General features: G+C 34.4%; 1 protein-coding gene and 1 non-coding gene across 3 annotated transcripts; both read left to right on the top strand.

The window, feature by feature from the left end:
* The first annotated feature begins 4169 nt into the window (after positions 1-4169).
* Positions 4170-4243, top strand: TRNAV-CAC (transfer RNA valine (anticodon CAC)). Its single transcript has one exon. It is a non-coding gene; the product is annotated as a tRNA-Val (tRNA).
* A 67-nt stretch (positions 4244-4310) lies between these two features.
* Positions 4311-13390, top strand: LOC127127523 (PRA1 family protein A1). Of its 2 annotated transcripts, none has more exons than XR_007805364.1 (8): positions 4311-4614; positions 4962-5002; positions 5122-5200; positions 6593-6679; positions 6755-6843; positions 6986-7057; positions 7142-7296; positions 13042-13390. XR_007805364.1 is itself a non-coding variant. In XM_051056727.1 (8 exons), the coding sequence occupies exons 1-7, from the start codon at positions 4457-4459 to the stop codon at positions 7243-7245; spliced, it is 630 nt and encodes a 209-aa protein (XP_050912684.1). In that variant the 5' UTR covers positions 4311-4456; the 3' UTR covers positions 7246-7271; positions 13042-13390. The 2 variants fall into 2 exon arrangements, 1 of the variants encoding a protein (XP_050912684.1); XM_051056727.1 differs by having other exon boundaries at positions 7142-7271.
* Positions 13391-18100: the final 4710 nt, after the last annotated feature.

Here is an 18100-nt window from a genome sequence, read left to right as displayed (position 1 = left end):
TCTCTTGATTATTTTGCATGTATATCTTTTTTGGTGTATCATCAAGCCTATAATACTCTTGTAGAATTCGATTCCAAAGAAACATGATAGATTTCCCAAGTCATACATTTCAAACTCCTCATTTAGCTCATGTTTGAAATCTTCGATCTCCTTTTTGCAACTTCCTGTTATCAATATGTCACTGACATAGAGATATAGTATAGACAACTCATTATTGATTCTTCTTACATATACTCCATGCTCAGTTGTGCACTTCACAAATTCATTCTCCTTTAGGAAACTGTCTATCTTCTTATTCTAAGCTCTTGGAGCTTGCTTAAGTTCATACAGGGCTTTTTGTAACATGTATACCTTGCTTTCTTCTCCATGTTTCACAAATCCAGCTGGTTGTGCAACATACATTTCTTCATTTATGGGGCCATTCAGAAATGTACATTTCACATCCATCTGACACATGTGCCACTTGTTCATGTTTGTTAGACCAACAACCAACCTGATTGTTTCGATCCTAGCAACAGGTGCAAAAACTTCATTGAAGTCGATTCATTCCTTCTGAAGAAATCCATTTTCCACAAGACTTGCTTTGTGTCGAGCTACTTCACCTTTGGGATTCAATTTCACCTTGTATACCCGTTTCAAATTGATTGCCTTCTTGCCTTGACTCAATTCGACAAGTGACTAAGTATTATTGACTTCGATGGACTCTAGTTCCTCATTCATTTCTTTCAGCCACTTTTAATCCTTCAATGCTTCAGCTGCATTGACTAGTTCAACATTTGCATAAAAAGCATAATGTACCATCTCACCTTCATCATCGACCATATCATCTGATGTAATCACACATTCTTGCAACCTTGCAGGCATGTATCTTGTCCTTTGAGGTCTGTTTGTACTTGCTTAACCTCTGACTTCTTCTTGTCGAACTTCTCTTTTGACTTCGCTTGCTGGTTCTTCATATAAGATTCTCACTGAATCCTTTTTGACATTTTAGTCTAATCTCATTCCTTAAGCTCATCTATGATCACGTCCCTGCTAATCACTACTTGCTTGTTCATTGGGTCGAACAACTTGTAACCTTCAGTCGAATGATATCTTATTAGGATCATCTGACTCGACTTGTCATCAAGTTTTTTTTCTCAACTGATATGACACATGTCTATGTGCTATAAATCAAAATACTTTCAGATGACTCAAGCTAGGCTTTACACCAGACCAAGATTCTTATGGTGCGATTCCTTCTAGCTTCTTCGTCGGACATCTGTTCAGTATGTATGTTGTAGTTGACACAACTTCTCCCCATAATTCTTTGGGTAGATTCTTAACTTTCAACATACTTCTCACCATATTCATAGTGGTTTTATTCTTCCTTTATGTAGTTCCATTATGTCGTGGAGTATAGGATGACACCACCTCATTCACAATCCCTTCTTTCTCACATAACATGTCAAAATATTTCGACACATATTCTCCACCACCACCAGTCCTTAGAATCTTGAGCTTTCAACCACTTTATCTTTCGACCATAGATTTAAACTTGGAAAATACCTCGATAACTTCACTTTTCTTCTTGATTAGGTAAGTCCATAGTTTTTGACTGAAATCATTTATGAATGTGACAAAGTATCTGTTACCTCCAATCGAACCCACTTGGATAGGACCACAAACATCAGAGTATATGACTTTAAGGATTGTCTTTGACTTGCTTCCTGCATCCTTGCTGAAGCTATTCTTGTGCTGCTTCGCCTGCACACATTCCTCACATACTTTATTTGGAATGTCAATTTTTGGTAACCCTGAAACCATATTTCTTCTCTTCAGGTCTCTGATGTCTTTGAAGTTGAGATGGTCAAGTTTGTAGTGCCATATACATTCATCCCTGTTAACTGCAGTTGAAAGGCACTTGTGCTCCGTCACATTAGGTTTAACCCCAAAGGTTCTATTCTGAGACATAGGTGCCTTTAAGATTAATCATCCACCCAAGTCGAGAACTCTCATCATCTTATCTTTAATCTACACATTGTAGTTCTTTTTGACCAACTGGCCTATATTGAGCAAATTACTTTTCATGCCTGATATATACAATACATTGGAAATTACTGACCTCTTTCCATCTTTCCTCATAATCATACCATCACCAATACCTTCAGCTCCTAGAGTATTGTCATTTGAAAATTTTACCATGTTCTTCATTAAGGGGTTCATGTTGACAAAACAATATTTCCTACCAGCCATGTGTGATGAGCATCCTGAGTCTAAGTACCATTGATCTTGGAATATTTTGTGACCATCAACAACATCTCTTTTTCTTCATGCTTTTTAAACTTTGCATCATTATCTTGATTCTTTTGTTTTTCAGGACAATCACTAAAGTAGTGACCATACTTTTGACAGTTGAAACACTGAATGCAACTTTTGTCAGATTTCGACCACCACCTCTTCCTCTACTTTCAACACCACCTCTTTGGTTGCTTTGGTATATGGGCTTTCCCTGATTCGACCAACATCCTTCTTACTAATTTTGACCAGTCAAATTGTATGCTTCTTTTGTATGCTTTCATTGTTTTCCAGCTGAAGCAATTCATACGTTCTTCTGTGAGTTTGTAACCTCACTTCTTTCACCTTTTCTGCGCCCCAAACAATTTTTCCATAATTTCTCATGCTTCTTTCGCTGATTCAACATCACTAACCTTTTCGAAACTGTCTGCAGCCTTTTCTTCATTCGTTGCGTTTGCTGCAAGCGGTGTCACTCCCTCCTTCATAAGATCCCAAAGATTTTGATAGTAAAAGACAACCTTTATCTGCTTGAACCAATTCTCATAGTTCTGATTCTTTAGAATTGGGAGACTTGCCGAAAATTGCCCGTTCGGATGATTCATCACCATCGTGTTTTGCTTCCCACGAATCGCTCAGTCAATGCTCTAGATACCAGATGTTGTAAATTCACCAATTTCCCTTCAAGAAATTCACCAATTTCCCTTCAAGAAATTCACCAAAACCTATGGAGAATTTTAAACCGAATCTTGATGAATAATAATCAATCTTTCCTATTGATTACTCCTCTTATTCTCCACTCTTCACTCGAGTGAATCAACCAACCTTGGTTGCAAGATTTCGGTGCATAATGGTAATGAAAAGAAATAAAAATTGAATTGGGAAAGAAATAAAGATTAGAGTTTCAAATAAGGAATAAGAAGAAGAATTTCCGCAGAGTAACTTTCTGCTCTCAAACTGAGAATTTATTCCTTTGCAATTGCAAGTATGTGTTATCTTACAATGAATTTGTATTACTCCCTATTTATAGAGTTGGATTTGCTTGCTCCTCAAGCAAATACCAAAATACCTTATTCTTCTAACACTGCAAAATTGAGCCTAAGTAACAAATTCATGTTAAGACAAACTCCTCGACACTTTGACACTTCGACACCTAGACACTTCGACATCTAAGTGTTTCGACAATAAGATGCTTCAACACCATAAATTACATTCTCAACAAATAGAACATCACATTCAAAAGATCTTCAAATTGAGAGAAGGAAAATGAATAAATAATCTAATGAATGTATAACTTCATGTTTCAACCTTGATATTTTTTCTAGAAAAATTTTAACATTAAGGAGAAATAAACTTGAGAGAAATAAAATAACATTTGAAGAAAAATTAAGGACATGTTTAAATAAGTTTTAAATTTTAATTTTTAAAAACTATTTTATAAATAAATTATATAAAAAAGTTTTGAAGAAAAAAAAGTATAAAATCAAATATTTTAGTTTTCAAACTCTCAAATATAAAATAGTTTTGTAAAATTAGATTAACAAATTTTCAAATTTTAAATATTAAAAAACAGTTTTCAAAATCAAATCAAAGACACCCTAATTATCTATTAGAAATGCATTTACAAATATATAAATTTAATATAAAAAATATTATTCACTAAATGAAGTAGTAAATAATCTTATACATAAGAATAATTTTAATTGATACATTTTTCTCGGTGCCAAGTGTTCCCAAATCAATTCATGTTAATAAGTAGTGATTCTTGTTAGAGATTTTATAGCCATAAAAGTAGAAAACAAACAAAAAGGAAAAAGGAGAGAAGATGTTAGTTGAGTAAATGTAATATAAAAGTAGTTCTTTTTTAATAACCAAACCGTATTCATCAAATCAACAGCGTCTGGGTGGTGTAGTCGGTTATCACGCTAGTCTCACACACTAGAGGTCCCCGGTTCGAACCCGGGCTCAGACAAATGTTTTTCACATCAATTTCACATTTTTACCATTTTACCCTTTTCCTTACCAAGAAAAGTCATAAACAAAACGCAACAACACTTTCATTTCCCTTTTCTTCACTTTCACTTGTTTTTCACTTTCTTCTTTCCTTTCCAATATCACCCTTTCACTTCATATTCCTTTCTTCCATTTTCAATCACCGCTGCATCAAAGTTTCTCTCCGAAATCGATGGATTGGGGAAACGTTACCGCCGAAGATCTCGTCGACGCTCTCCGCGAAGTTGATTGGTCATCGCCGCCGCGTCCTCTCTCCGAATTCTTCTCCCGATTCACCGTTCCAAGATCTTCCTCCAAATGGAACAGCCGTCTCAAATGCAATCTCTACTAGTACCAATACTCCTTCTTCCGTTATCGTTTTTCACTTTTGTTTTTCAATTTTAATCAAATTAGATTATTGCGATAATCAATTTTTGAGTTTCCTTGTTCTTTAGGTTTTTGCATGTTCTTTGTTTTACTGATTTTTGTATGATGATGAACTTATTTTTCCTTTTACTGTTTATAACTGCTATAACGGAAAATGATTTTGTTTAATTTTATTTTGTGTAGATGATTCTATGATAAAATTTTAATTAGTATTTGGGGAATTACTTGTTGCTGTCTTCTGAATTGTCAAGTTATAACTGTAGTGAAGTTTTGGGGTTGGAAAGTAACTATGGTTATGATTGTATTTGCAGCTACAGGACCAACTACTTCATTTTGATTGTTTCTGTTCTCAGTAAGTGAGCATAGTGAGCATGATGTGTAGTATTTATTTATTCAGATTTTATTTTTTGTTTTCATGTTTTTTGCTGTGTTTTGCCTTACAGTCTAATTAGACACATTGAAATTTTGCAGTATTGGGGTTTCTTCGGAGGCCGCTTGCTATTGTGGCTGCGCTTCTTACAGCACTAAGCATTGCCTTTCTAAATGACAGGTAAGCAGTTTTAGTTTGTTATTTACTGTCTATATATATTATATTTTAAATTATTTGATCCATGTAGCCAAGTGGGATAAGGCTTGGTTGTTGTTGTTTTAACATATATATCTTGGTCTGAAGGTGTTGTTCTTTGTGCTATTTAAGCGTGCGTGTTTTACATCAGCTAAGAACTTTAGAAATTGGATGCCAGTTTTCGTGATGTTAATCTGATTTCTTTTGTTGTGTAACAAAGCTGATTTTTGCTTCAACTTTTAAGGGAATAAGGAGGAACTTTACCCACCCCAAAAGCACTTTGGATGTACACATCTGGAAAAAACGGAGGCTTTGTGCTGTCTGGACGTGTACGTCCGGCCTAAAACAGTTTTTGTTTTGTCTGGATGTGTACTTTCGAGAGTCATGTGTGGGTTTTTAGAAATGTGAGGGTGGATAAAGGTTCTCCCCAATTTATTTTGTTAAGTTATTCTTTTTTATTCATAGGTTTGTGTCATGTTTATGTCATCAGTTCTCATGTCATATTTTGTGGGGGTTTCCGTGTTAAGAAAGTGTTGTGCTGCCTTTAGCAGAATGCCGAGTACTATATGCTTTGTGCATAGAGTGTAACTTTATGCTTAAACAGGCTTCTTAGATAACTAAGAAAAAGGTGTGTATGGTTTGGTTTTGTAGATGATATAGATTTATTATAATTGTAGGACCAAACCCTGTAATGAATGCTGTCATGAAACTGAAATGATATGAGTCACATGGTAGTTTAGTTTTACTGTCAGCTTTTGTAGCAGGATAACAACTTGTTTTATTTTAAAACTCGTCAACATAGTATATTTACTCTGATTGTTATGGGAAGTACAAGTTTTTCATCTTTTAAAGGGATGAACAAAAATAAACAGACAAATACATTTTAGTCTGGAATACGGGAAAGATACCTATGATGGAAAATGAAAGGTTTTGATCAAGTTTAGACAATTAGACTTAAGTATGTCTACTGGAACCAACTGCATTTATACTCTTGACTTTGATATAGAGGGTATTGCTGTTCTCTTATTATTAAGTATTTAAAGAGGAAAAGTATTGATGTGAAATCATTTATACATGGCTGTGATATTATCATGGTTACCAAAAAGTAGACAAAAGAACTCCAACAGGTTATGGCACAGCTGCTGAATATAATAAGCTGCCTAAAAGTTATACTTCAATGACTTGGGCTATTAGACAATTATATTTTTCAGTTCTATAGAATATTTATGAAGTCCAGGGAATTGATGAGTATGACAAGATTTGATATACAAAGTCTTCATTTAGTTTCCGAATCTGTTCCAGTTTTATTATAATCGATATAGAAATGCTGAATTTCTATATTTATTCCACATCAATCTAATGGGTTTCTTTCTACAGCTTTGCAGGTACCTTTAGTGAGAAGGTAACAAGAACAGTAAGGCAATTTTCACCTCATTTAGCTGCCAAAATGAGACCTCCGCTTACGTAAGTATGTTTGACTTTATTATGTTTGTGGATCTTTGGATTTTTCTGTATCTAAAGTAATTTTTTAAATTCCAGGCCTGTTATTCGTGGACGTCCATCAGCTAAGAGAGCAATTTATATTTGTGGTCGGCCTCGTTGGGTGTTCGTCTTGATATTTTCTTCTGGTAAATGCGTCTGTGAAACAGTTATATTTTTTCTCATTAATAATCCTTCTTCGCTATATTAAATTTTTTGGATGTTTGCCCGATGCTTGATACTTTTATATATTTTTTTGACATCAATTCTCCTTTTACACCCTTTTTGCAGCAAGTTTCTTTCTATGGTTTGTTTCGGCTGGTCTCCTGACTGTTTTATGGGCGCTTGCTATTGGTCTTCTTGGTAATTGCATTTTGAGAAATTTAATCTTAACATTGTCTAGCCTTTTTATTCTTGTTTTTAAGTTGGGTTTTCTTGCTTCTTCAGCTACCATCCTGCATGCAAGCTTTAGAACACCTAACCTGAAAGCACGTCTAAATACATTCCGTGAAGAATTTCGTGCTGTATGGCGCAATTACAGCGAGCTGTAGTTCACATAAAATTTGCTGGACCGGATGTGAGTGCTTTCTTCCATAACACATGTATATTCATATCCTATTGCTTGATAATTTTTTGCTTATGCACAATATTTGTAAAATCCATTGGCACGTTGAAATGATTGAGAATAGATATGCATGTTATAGACTTATAGATTGATAGGCATCTGATTGAAATGTGCCATAGTATTTGGTTCAGGGGAATTGGAAGCCAAAGGGGAGGAGAGTGGAGGTCGCGAAATGTCTTTTCATTAATTTTTGACTACCCTCTAATACTAGAAGGGTTTGGAAGGAGAGAAATGAATTTGAATAAGTATACTGACTAAAATATGTAGAAATCCAAAACTACCCTCCACCTCCCTACATCATTGGCACTGCTAGGCACCTTCAATTGTTGCTACTGCCAAACACTAACATATTGCTTTCAGGCAACCTCTACTACTGTAACTACTGCACAGTACCACCGCCACCACCATCACCAGTATTGAGCACCTTCTGTTATTTCCTTTTTTCTTGGGACTTGCTGCTGCTAAGAATCCTTTAGTCTATCACTACTGCCAGTGCCGTTGCCTGATGCCCTCCACAATCATAGCTTGAAACCCTTCACCGCTGTTGTTGCTATTCAGCATCCTACATTGCCTATGTTGCTTGGTACGTACCCTCAACCATCACTCCTTCACCACCTCTGCTGCTAGGCACCCTCAACAAATGTCATTCAATCGGGCACCTTCCATTTCCTCTGCTACTGCTTGGTACCCTCAACCATCAACACCACTGTCGCCCTATACTGTTTACCATTGCCACGACCACTTGGTACCCTTCACCATAGCTCACCTCCACCACAACTACTTCTGTCCGACGCTCTCCATTGTCTGATACCTCCATTCGCCACTGCATTGTAGAACTGGGTATTTAAAAATATCCACTATTACAACTTTACAAGGCTGTGATAGTAAATTAGTTTTATAATTTTATTTTTCCTCTCCTCTCCCTCCTTAGCAAAGAAAATATTTAGGGTTCCCTTCCATTCTCTGTGCTTAACACTGTTAAGTTTCTTATTTTCTATTATTGTGTAATCTCCACTGTCATTAATAAATTTTGCTCTCAACTAATTGTTCTATCCAAAATGAGGCCTTTTTCTTCTAAGGTTCTTCATGTGATAGACCTGTAGGCAATGCTTATACTAGGAGCTCAAAGCAATGGGTAGGGGGGATACAAAAATTGGAGCAATGCTTACATAGAGGCAGTTACACAATAGTGGCAGATCATAATAGGATGGGTAGGAAAGTAAGTTCCATAAGAAATTGCAAAAATGATAATGGGACAATTGGGATGCACTGCCAAATGAGTAACTAGGTGAAGGGAAGCCTAGTAAGGGAAGATTGAACATGGGAAGTCAACAGCATGAGTGGATGGGGTGATATGGCTTGGGGGAAGAAGGGAAGGTAAGAAAGAAATAAGGTAATGAGGGAGATGGGTATGATAGCCTAAAGCTGGATAGTAGTAGTACCAGGTAAGAAAGAAATAAGTGTATGTTTTTTTTCAGTTTTCTTTTCATTTAAAAAATTTCAGAATCTAAATTCTTCTATAAGGACTCGAGCTCCCAGTTATTTCCATTATATTTCATATTATTGTTATTTAGTTATGTTTTGTCAGCTTTTGTGTTAAAGCATGTAAAACAAGCTCTATACTTGATAAAATTCAGAGCAGTTTCTTAATAGGACAGGAACTCAACTTCTCTGGGTTTTCTGATAGGAACCCAAATTCACAACGATACAGAAATTGTATTATTGATGAAAAAGGTAAGAACTATTATAGAAAAATCCCTTGTAATCCCAGAGCCTAGTTCCTCAGAGATCAGATAATTCTCACGCTGCCCAACCCAACCCACAAGGTTCCTAAGATAAAAGAGACTGAATACTCCATTATTCTACCCTTCATCCTATATAACCAATTCAACCAGCTTTCTCTCTCACATAACTAATTCTCCCGCATTTCCGGATTTTTCACTTAAGCAGGCCTTTGAAAAATGGGGCCTATGGTTGTAGATACAGATCTTTAATTTAATAGCTGCTGCCACTTCCCAAACCTTGAGGCAAACAAAAAGAGAGCTGATCTTTAATAGCTGCTGCCACTTCCCAATCCCCAATGAAGAAAGGAGGTTTTGGCTGCTTGGTTAATTATGTTCCCACAAGTGGCTTCCTTTCTTATTTGAACTTTCAACAAGGTGAACACAGAGCTATGCCTCAGCTGAACTCCCACAACTCTGTCAGCTGGTGTTTTCACTTCATAATCTTCAACTGTTATTCTTTAAAGCTTACCAACTGGAAAACCCATAGTGGGACCCAAGAAATAAGAAACTACAATTGCCACGATTGATGCAATGAGTAAATCACTTGCTCTATACTGTTGAATGCACGGGTGGCAATGGCAATAGGTCCATGCTTGGATGACAACATATAGTCTAGGAGATGTTGTGGAACAAATAAGCCGTCAAAGAGGGAAAAATTGAACACTGTCCTGTAGCTAATATAGTGAAGAAAAGCATTAGTCCAAAATCTGTTTGAAAGACTTTAACTCGCAACAAATGTACCAATAATACCCAAAAGTGTCTCTATGCCTTCCACTGGACCACTACTAAATTTTGATGCTGCAACAAGTGTCTCAGTTGACACTACAATTGCCATAAGAAAAGCTGTTACTATGGCAAAAGTATCTCCTGATTTGAAAAAATGACATCCCCATTGTAACAGATATCTGACTCGTATTCAAGGAGTAGAACGAATTAACCCAACATTGAAAACTGAAAGAAATCTGTGGTTTCTTTTTAATACATGCACCAGATTGGAGAATGCTACACAGTTGGATCATGAGAACTTAAAATTCCTTTGCAAGAAAATTGTTGGTATTCTTTCCATCAATCTTTTGGACATGGAACCTTTGCTGGTCCATAATATTTAGAATTAGACCCACCTTGCAAAAAGTCCTTATTACTACTTCCTCTTTTTCTAGAATCCAACCCGCTACATAACTCTCTAGTAAAACACACACAACAACTTGGCTGATACATACTTTCTGTTTCCGCCGCATGGTTGCTTCCACTGGTATCAGAACAATAACACAGCTGGACCCCGGGCATGCATGGCACAAGATCAGCACAATCCATTGCTGTTGGAATATAAACAGACACTGAGTGATGGAAGTGCCATGGTCAACTGACATAAATGTTGAAAAATGGGGTGGCCCGGGTGTAAACGCTTAGTGCTGGGTCTCGAATATAAGCAAAACATAGTCAATATTAGTTATGTATTTGCTCCAAATTTTTGTTATATTTGCTCCAAATTTTTGTTATATTTGAGACCAAAAGGAGTAGTGTGGATGATAGTACTTTGAGACCTGTGTGGGAGAGGTTAGGTTGTTGGTGAAGCCATCTAGCCACCAACAACCAACTATCATTAGGCCTTGCATCCCTTTACTTCTCTCTACTTGGGTTAACTCTTGTACATCTATATCAGCCCAAGCTTTAAAAGCCTCCCTCAACCAACTAACACTTAGCTTTAATAGACAGATTTACAACTCCTCTGCATTATGGGCTTATACCTAAATACCAGATCCATTTGAGCTTTGATGCATTAGATCAAAACAGCCAGTTTTGTGAATTATCCATTCTTCCACTGTTTTCTCTAGAACCTTCTCAGGTGCAAGAGTTTTGAGACATACTTGATCCAGCATATTCACAGGAACAGAATTGTTCCTTGTTGCAAGGAGGTGGGCCCTCAACATCCGTTGTTGTAGCATAGCCATATTCTGTGAGCCGCGTCTGGTGGTTGTGGGAGTGTGATGTGCATCAGTGCATGCACTTTCTGTTGTGTGAATCATGACTACGACACAAGGTTGATCGGGAACTTCAAGAACCACAAACCAGTTTGGTTGTGCATCATTTAGTGGCTGATTCTGTTCTTGATATGTGTCTTGACTTCAAGTCTCTCCGAGCATAATTTCTCTCCCTCTTCGTTCTTCTGCTTTCATGATAATCGTCCTTTCAGCATGACCTCTACCATGACTCTCACTGAATCTCTCGGTTAAAACAGTGGGAAAGGACTCCCGTTCTGCATCTAACTTGGCCTATGAAGCACGGACTCCGACACGGATACCGGGACATGACACCACATGGACACTTCGACACCGATAATGTCAAAAATATAGGACACCGACACCGCTACATATATATGATAGTATTTGACTTTCATTTACACATTTATATTTAAAAGAGTTAAAATTTTTCTAATCAAAATTAATGTTTTTAATTCTTCATTGATAACATTGCTTCAGTAGATGATTAACCCTGTTAGATATGAGATTTGTCCAAAAATAATGTATATAACGTGTTTGTTGTAGCAAAGGAAAACCATTTTTTTAAAAATATTTGTCTGAATTGTCTAGCATGTGTTGTATGGGTGTCGTATTGGTGTCAGACACCCATTTTGAAGTGTGTCAAAGTAAAAGAACAAGACCATTTTGTAGGGGTACTTGTCTGAGTTTTCTGACAATTGTTCTACGCTTGTCAATGTATGTCAATGATGCATGTTGGACACCGCAACACGCATACTCCTAGAGGTGTGCGTGCTTCTTAGAACTGACACCAAGAGTGAAACTATATCATAGGCACTCCTTCCATTCTTATGAATGATGACTGGAGTTTATCCGCAAGTGCAAATTTGGTTCTCCTCAAAGAACCTTTCAGCCCTCACGATCCATCCAACAGGATCTGTCCTCGTAAAACCTTGTATTTTATTCACGAACCAATTGTGTATGATTCTCCCATCTCCAGTAACATTGACTCTACTCAAAGATCCGACATGTCGGACCAATTGATAGGTCCCAAATTCACGACAATACTGAAATTGCATTATCAATAAAAAAAGTAAGAAATATTATAGGAGAGTCCCTTGTATTCCCAGAGCCTAGCTCCTCACAGATGAAATAATTCTCACCCTGCCCAACCCATAATGCAGTTCCTAATATATAAGATACTGAAACTACTCTATTATTCAACCTAACCTATATAACCAACTCAACTTTCTTTTTCGCCGACGTAAATGATTCTTCCCCCTTTCCCATTTTCTCACTTAAGTGGGCCTTTGAACAATTGGACCTACGGTTGTAGATAGGGAACCTATCATTTCCACTCCCAATTTATAAAAATATTCAATATCTTACATCTAGTTTCTATCATTGTGTTTCTCCCATCTATAATAATATGCTTAATATTTAGCAGTGTTGGAATAAGTGATAAATGTTTTTTTGATCCATTGGAGAGTGTGCATTTAAGTTGAGCTGAATGTGTGATTTCCTTTCCTTTTGTATCCATCATTCATCATTTCTGTTTAACTTCTGCCCAGTAATTATTCTAGTTGGTGATTGAAAGCGGGATCGGATTTCATGAGTCTGCCTTTTGGCTTTATTTACATGATTTACAAACTTGAAAATGGAGATTTCTTCTGGTTTGATTTAGATTTCTGTGGCTTCAGACACTTGGATTTCATCCATTTTTTGATTTGGGACCATGGCCCACTCTCCTTTTTATTTTGGGATGTTAACAACATCACGTGTATTTTCTTTTTGTGGTGTCATTTTTGACTCAGATCGTGACACATTATATTACACACTTGATCATGGAATATGAGCATTCTGTCTTGTACATTTCCATATCTTGGCACCTCTTATATAGTTGTTCGGTAATCCCAACACGAATTGCACTAAACTGATGTGGTATAAATATTATTTTAGGTATGCCCTATGCTGCATGTTAATGGGAACAATTTCCTTTGATTGGATTGGAACTTTCCAGGGAGGCGGCCAACTGTCCAACAGATTGTAAATTTCAGAATCGTGTTTTTGTAAAGTACACTGTTTTCATTGTTTATTATATCTTAGTGGAAGCATTGGAATATTGATACATCCTGTAGCATAGGAATTGTCACCATTACTAGTTTTCAGAATTCTTAACTGCTGCGAGAAATAGGTGAAGTAAGATACTCTCAATTACCTTTACGGTTCTTATTTGTAGGTTTTTATTTTATTTGGTATTTTGGTTTCTGTTTTGGTAAAGATTACAAATATTGTTGATTGCCTTGCATTATCCATCTTTTTGAAGCAATTTTTTGCACTAGAAGGTGGACAGGTTTCAGTTCTTACGTTGCATATATTGACTTTAGATTGTGGCTGAGGTTCATAAGGGAAAGGAGGTATAACAAAGTTACCTTGCCCCACTCCTATTAACGTGATAACAGGTTATAAAATCTTTCATGATTTATATAATTCACTCCCAAAAACTAAGTTACGGGAAAGGATTGAGTGATTTGATTTTTAAGGAATTTAAAATTCTAAGGAATTCAATTGATTTAATTGAAATTTATTTTTGTTTGGATAAAGTATTAAAATGATTTGTTGTTAAAATTTTGGGGTTATTTGCATATATATTTTGAAAATTTTGGGTCAAAATTTAAAATATGAAAAATATTGATTTATTTATAATTTTTGAAAATTTTAAGGGGTTACTTGTAATTTTTAAAAATTATTATAGACTTATTTGCAAGTTTTTGAAAATGTCTGGGATGGATTTAAAATTTTCATATATAATGACTATATTGCAAAATTTCCATTGTATAGTGTATAGTAGCAATGTAGCAATTTTAAATTCTTGACTCTTGTTTTGAGATTTTTAAGTTTAATATCTTATAAATTTATATTACATCTAGTGTTATGTGTAGGAGACAGTTTATTTTTTTTAAGTATATTGAATAATCAAAATATATATCGATCAAATACATAATGTATTTAAAAAGTAAATTATTTTTTATAAATTGGACTAATGAGAATATCATTTCAACAATTTTTTATATTTTTATTCAAATAATAAATTTTGATTAAATTATTTTAAATTTTCTCAAAAAAAATTAATTTCTCTTGTTAAAGTATTTCATTCAAACATATTCTAATTGTAATTGAAAATAAAAATTATTCTCATATCTTGTTTTAAGAATTTTTTTTAATGTACTCTATATGTTTTTTAGTCATAATATGAAAATACTTAATATATATTTTGGAGTTTAAATCGCGTAAGAACCATTCTCATTTCTTATATATGATATTTTTCAAAATCAATTCAGTCTCTTTCAATTTTTTTTCTCATTATCAAATCTAAAATCAAACAAAGCTCAAGGGAACCATGTCTCATTGCACCTTATCTGTCTGAGCACGTCATGTGGAAATTCGACTATACTCAGATTATTCCCAGATACTTTATTGTATCTGCTCCTCCTACTTTGACATGTAGAGAGATGAAATATATGTTTGATGATTACGAGAGTCATCTGGTCCCGAAAGAGGCATTGAGTACCATAATTGAGAGCAACTGGAGCTACGTGGACGGGTACATCCGGTGGTTCTTCGGGATGCCACATCCGTATATGGTGCAGACTGCTCCAAGAGATCCACCGATACCAAACCATCAAGAGATACTAGAGGAGGAGAATGCACAATTAGATCATGCCAAAGATGTCTTGTCTAGATGCTGTTGTATTGTGGAGTTTGTGTAGATATGCATTGGTAGAGATATCTTCCATGAGGGTCTGATGTAGGCAAGTCCTAGATGCCATCATGACAGAGGCACGAGGGGCATTGATATACCGGAGACAGCGCCAGAGGGCGGAGAAATTGATGATCGAGGAGTCTTAGGTGGCAGAAGTGACATATGGGAGATAGCCTGACATACACAGTAGTGCAGTAGTATATAGTAGTACTATGGATTGAATTTTATTTTTATCTCATACTACTTTATAATTGTATTCAACTTTATTTATATATGACATATGGACCATCTGATATTATATACGTCATTTTTTGTATATGGATCGTATAATTTATATGATTTAAATCTTCATCTAAATACACAAATAAATGGAGATATATCTTCGAAATATTTTATCGTTATCTAAAACTTGAGTACGTTCAAAAATGAATCTCTAAAGTCTAAACATTTAAATATTTTTACATAGTATCTAATAAAATATATATGCTGCATCGGTATTTTAATCATTCACATATCTTAAAATTATACTAAGTTACCGAAAATCACCAAATTCTAATGTCACTCAATCATTTAAGTTGATTTCACTATATGCAATTAAATATAACTATTTTAGAATTATGAGCATTTAATTTCTTCCATTTATGATTTTTTTTTGAATGAATAATAAATCCATTAAAGCATACGTAGTATTTAATATATTCGGATCCATATTTTATGTGTACCTTAATTACTCATATCTGTTACTTGCTTTTTTTAGGGAAAATATATTTATTTATTTAAAAATTATATTATTTTAAAGTCTTAATAATATTTTTTCAAAAAAGTTAAATTATAAAATAAACAAGTATTTGTATTAAAAAGTTATATATTATAATATTATGTATTTTTTATAGTTGATTGATATATATTTTTATATAACAATAGACATTTAAGTATATAAATATAATTCAGAGTGTGTATTAAAATATGATACCCGCATTCATATTTATTTTAGTAGATTATTATTATCTATAACCATGTTATTATGTATTTTACATATTTAACCCTATCTATTGTGAGTTTTTTTGAAGTACTATTCAGTAAGACTTTTATCCAAAATCATTTTTTAAAAAACAAAATAGGAGCTATAAGATGAGGAGTCTTTAATTGTTGTGTTGATATGCATTCTAAGCTATTAATAAATCACGTTTTAAAAATTTTTGTTGACAAAGTTTTTTTAAATAAATATAAAAATAAATTTTAATTGACTTACTATTCTTTTTTGTTCAGTATATTTTGATCGAGATTCATATTGGTCTTTTAATTTAAGAAAAGTCTATTATGATCCTTCAATTATTCAAATAGAGTCACGTTTATCCTTGACGTCAAATGTGTTAGTCAAAGTTAATGTATGAGGTTAGATGGTACTTAGGTAGATTATTATTTGCTTAGGTGGATAAATATTGTCGAGTTGAAATACTTAAAGGATTTAGGGTTTGATTTACTTCATTTCTTGTATTTTCTTTGAGTGAAACAAAGGAAGTCTATGAGTGAAACGAACATTGGAGAGTTGCAAATGCGAACGATTCAGTAGGTATGAACGAAAATTGAGAACGAAGAAACGAACGTTGAGAACGAAGAAAGGAAGGCTTAGAACAAAGTCTACTGGTAAGTCAAATGTTTCCCATCTTTCAAATTTAGCGTTGCCTGAATTTTCAATTTCGCCCTTTTCTAATATAGGGTTTACTGGATTTTCAATTTACTAGGTTCGATCTTTGAAGTTTAATGTATAATATTCATTTTAGGATACATTTTTCGTATTAGGGTTTTTGGTAGTTCTTATTCGAAATGTCAAATTGTGTTGTATCTGTGTGATTGTATGATTTTCTGTTGGTTTTAGGAATTTGTATTGGTGTTGTTTCTAATTGTTAATATCCGTTGGTTCTTATTAAGTAGTTTTCCTTTTAGGTATAAAAAATGGGCGACTTTATTCATGTTTTTATCCACCATGAATGTTCATTTGTAGATGATGAGTTTTCTAGTTATGTAAGATTAGTTTTTGAGTTGAGATGTGATGTAGATAATTAGAGCTATTTTGAGGTGGTAATGATAATTAAAGACTTGTGTTATAAATAAGTTGGAACAATATTATTTAAGGACCCCGTCTTTGGTATATTTATTTGAGTGATGACAAAGGTGTCCAAGATGTAGTTAATTTATGTAAGGTACACTTGAGTGTTCATATGTATGTACAACATCCACTTTTGCAACCTAGTATTATGATGGTCTTATAGAGGAAAATGTTATTCTTAATGAAGAAGATGAGATTTGAAAACTGTATGAGGAAGTTGTCAAAGGTACAACAAGTGAAATTACTGAGTTGAATGTGGGTGAGGTGACCGAGAGTGTAATTGAGAGGGATTAAGTTGGTATTAATGAGGTTAATGGAGTTGAGATTAATAAGAGTGTAGTTGGAGGTAAAGATACTGAGATGAATGAGGTTGGGGTGAATGAGACTGAGGTGAATGAGGACGGGGTGACTGAGGGTGTAATTGGTGACAATTATCCTGAGGCAAATTCTCCTCTAGTTGATAATGATGATGTGAGCTTTCATTATGACAATGCCTTAGATGTTGCATTTGATGACTCAAATGAAGATAGTGGTAATGATGATTTAATGAAAGATGGTATGAAAAACCTATTAGGTTATTATAATGATACTGAAGGTACCAACAAGAAACATAAACAAAAGAGGATTTTAGTGAGGTTGAAGATGAGGATGATAGTTAGAAATTAAAAAATGGGTGTGAAATAGATGAAGTAAATGGCTGTAATAGGAAGAAACACCCAATTTTCAAATTATAAATGAAAAATTGAGACATATTTTACTACCAAGTCAGATTTCAAGGAATCAATCATTACATATGCAATCTGTAACACCCAAAATTCGATTAATTAATTAATTGAATTGAATTGTTTAGAATTTTATTTGATTAATTGGTGTATTAGGGACTAATATGAGCCCGACCTAAAAATACGAGGAAAAAATATTAAACCTTTTTATTTTATATTTTTGTAACACTTAGTCTTCAAAGTGACAATTGACAATTATCTTTATAAAAACAACAACTAAAAGATTCGGAAGCATTTATGCCACATAAAATAATAATTTATTACTCTTTGATTTAGCCTTTAAAGGATTACAAGAGGTGGAAGAGCATTAGCTCCGCTAAGGCGTGACCATAAAAATCCCAGGTTGGCCCCTTGTTGTTTTGC

This window comes from Lathyrus oleraceus, chromosome 3 (assembly GCF_024323335.1).
Source record: "Lathyrus oleraceus cultivar Zhongwan6 chromosome 3, CAAS_Psat_ZW6_1.0, whole genome shotgun sequence".
Classification (NCBI taxonomy): Eukaryota; Viridiplantae; Streptophyta; class Magnoliopsida; order Fabales; family Fabaceae; genus Lathyrus; species Lathyrus oleraceus.
This window is presented reverse-complemented; position numbering and strand designations above follow the sequence as displayed.

Excerpts from the sequence above, each read along its gene's own strand:
- LOC127127523 (XM_051056727.1), top strand. The coding sequence starts at position 4,457 with ATGGATTGGGGAAACGTTACCGCCGAAGATCTCGTCGACGCTCTCCGC. Across the intron at positions 4,615-4,961 it reads CTCAAATGCAATCTCTACTA|CTACAGGACCAACTACTTCA; the intron begins GTACCAATACTC and ends TTGTATTTGCAG. Across the intron at positions 7,058-7,141 it reads GCTTGCTATTGGTCTTCTTG|CTACCATCCTGCATGCAAGC; the intron begins GTAATTGCATTT and ends TTGCTTCTTCAG.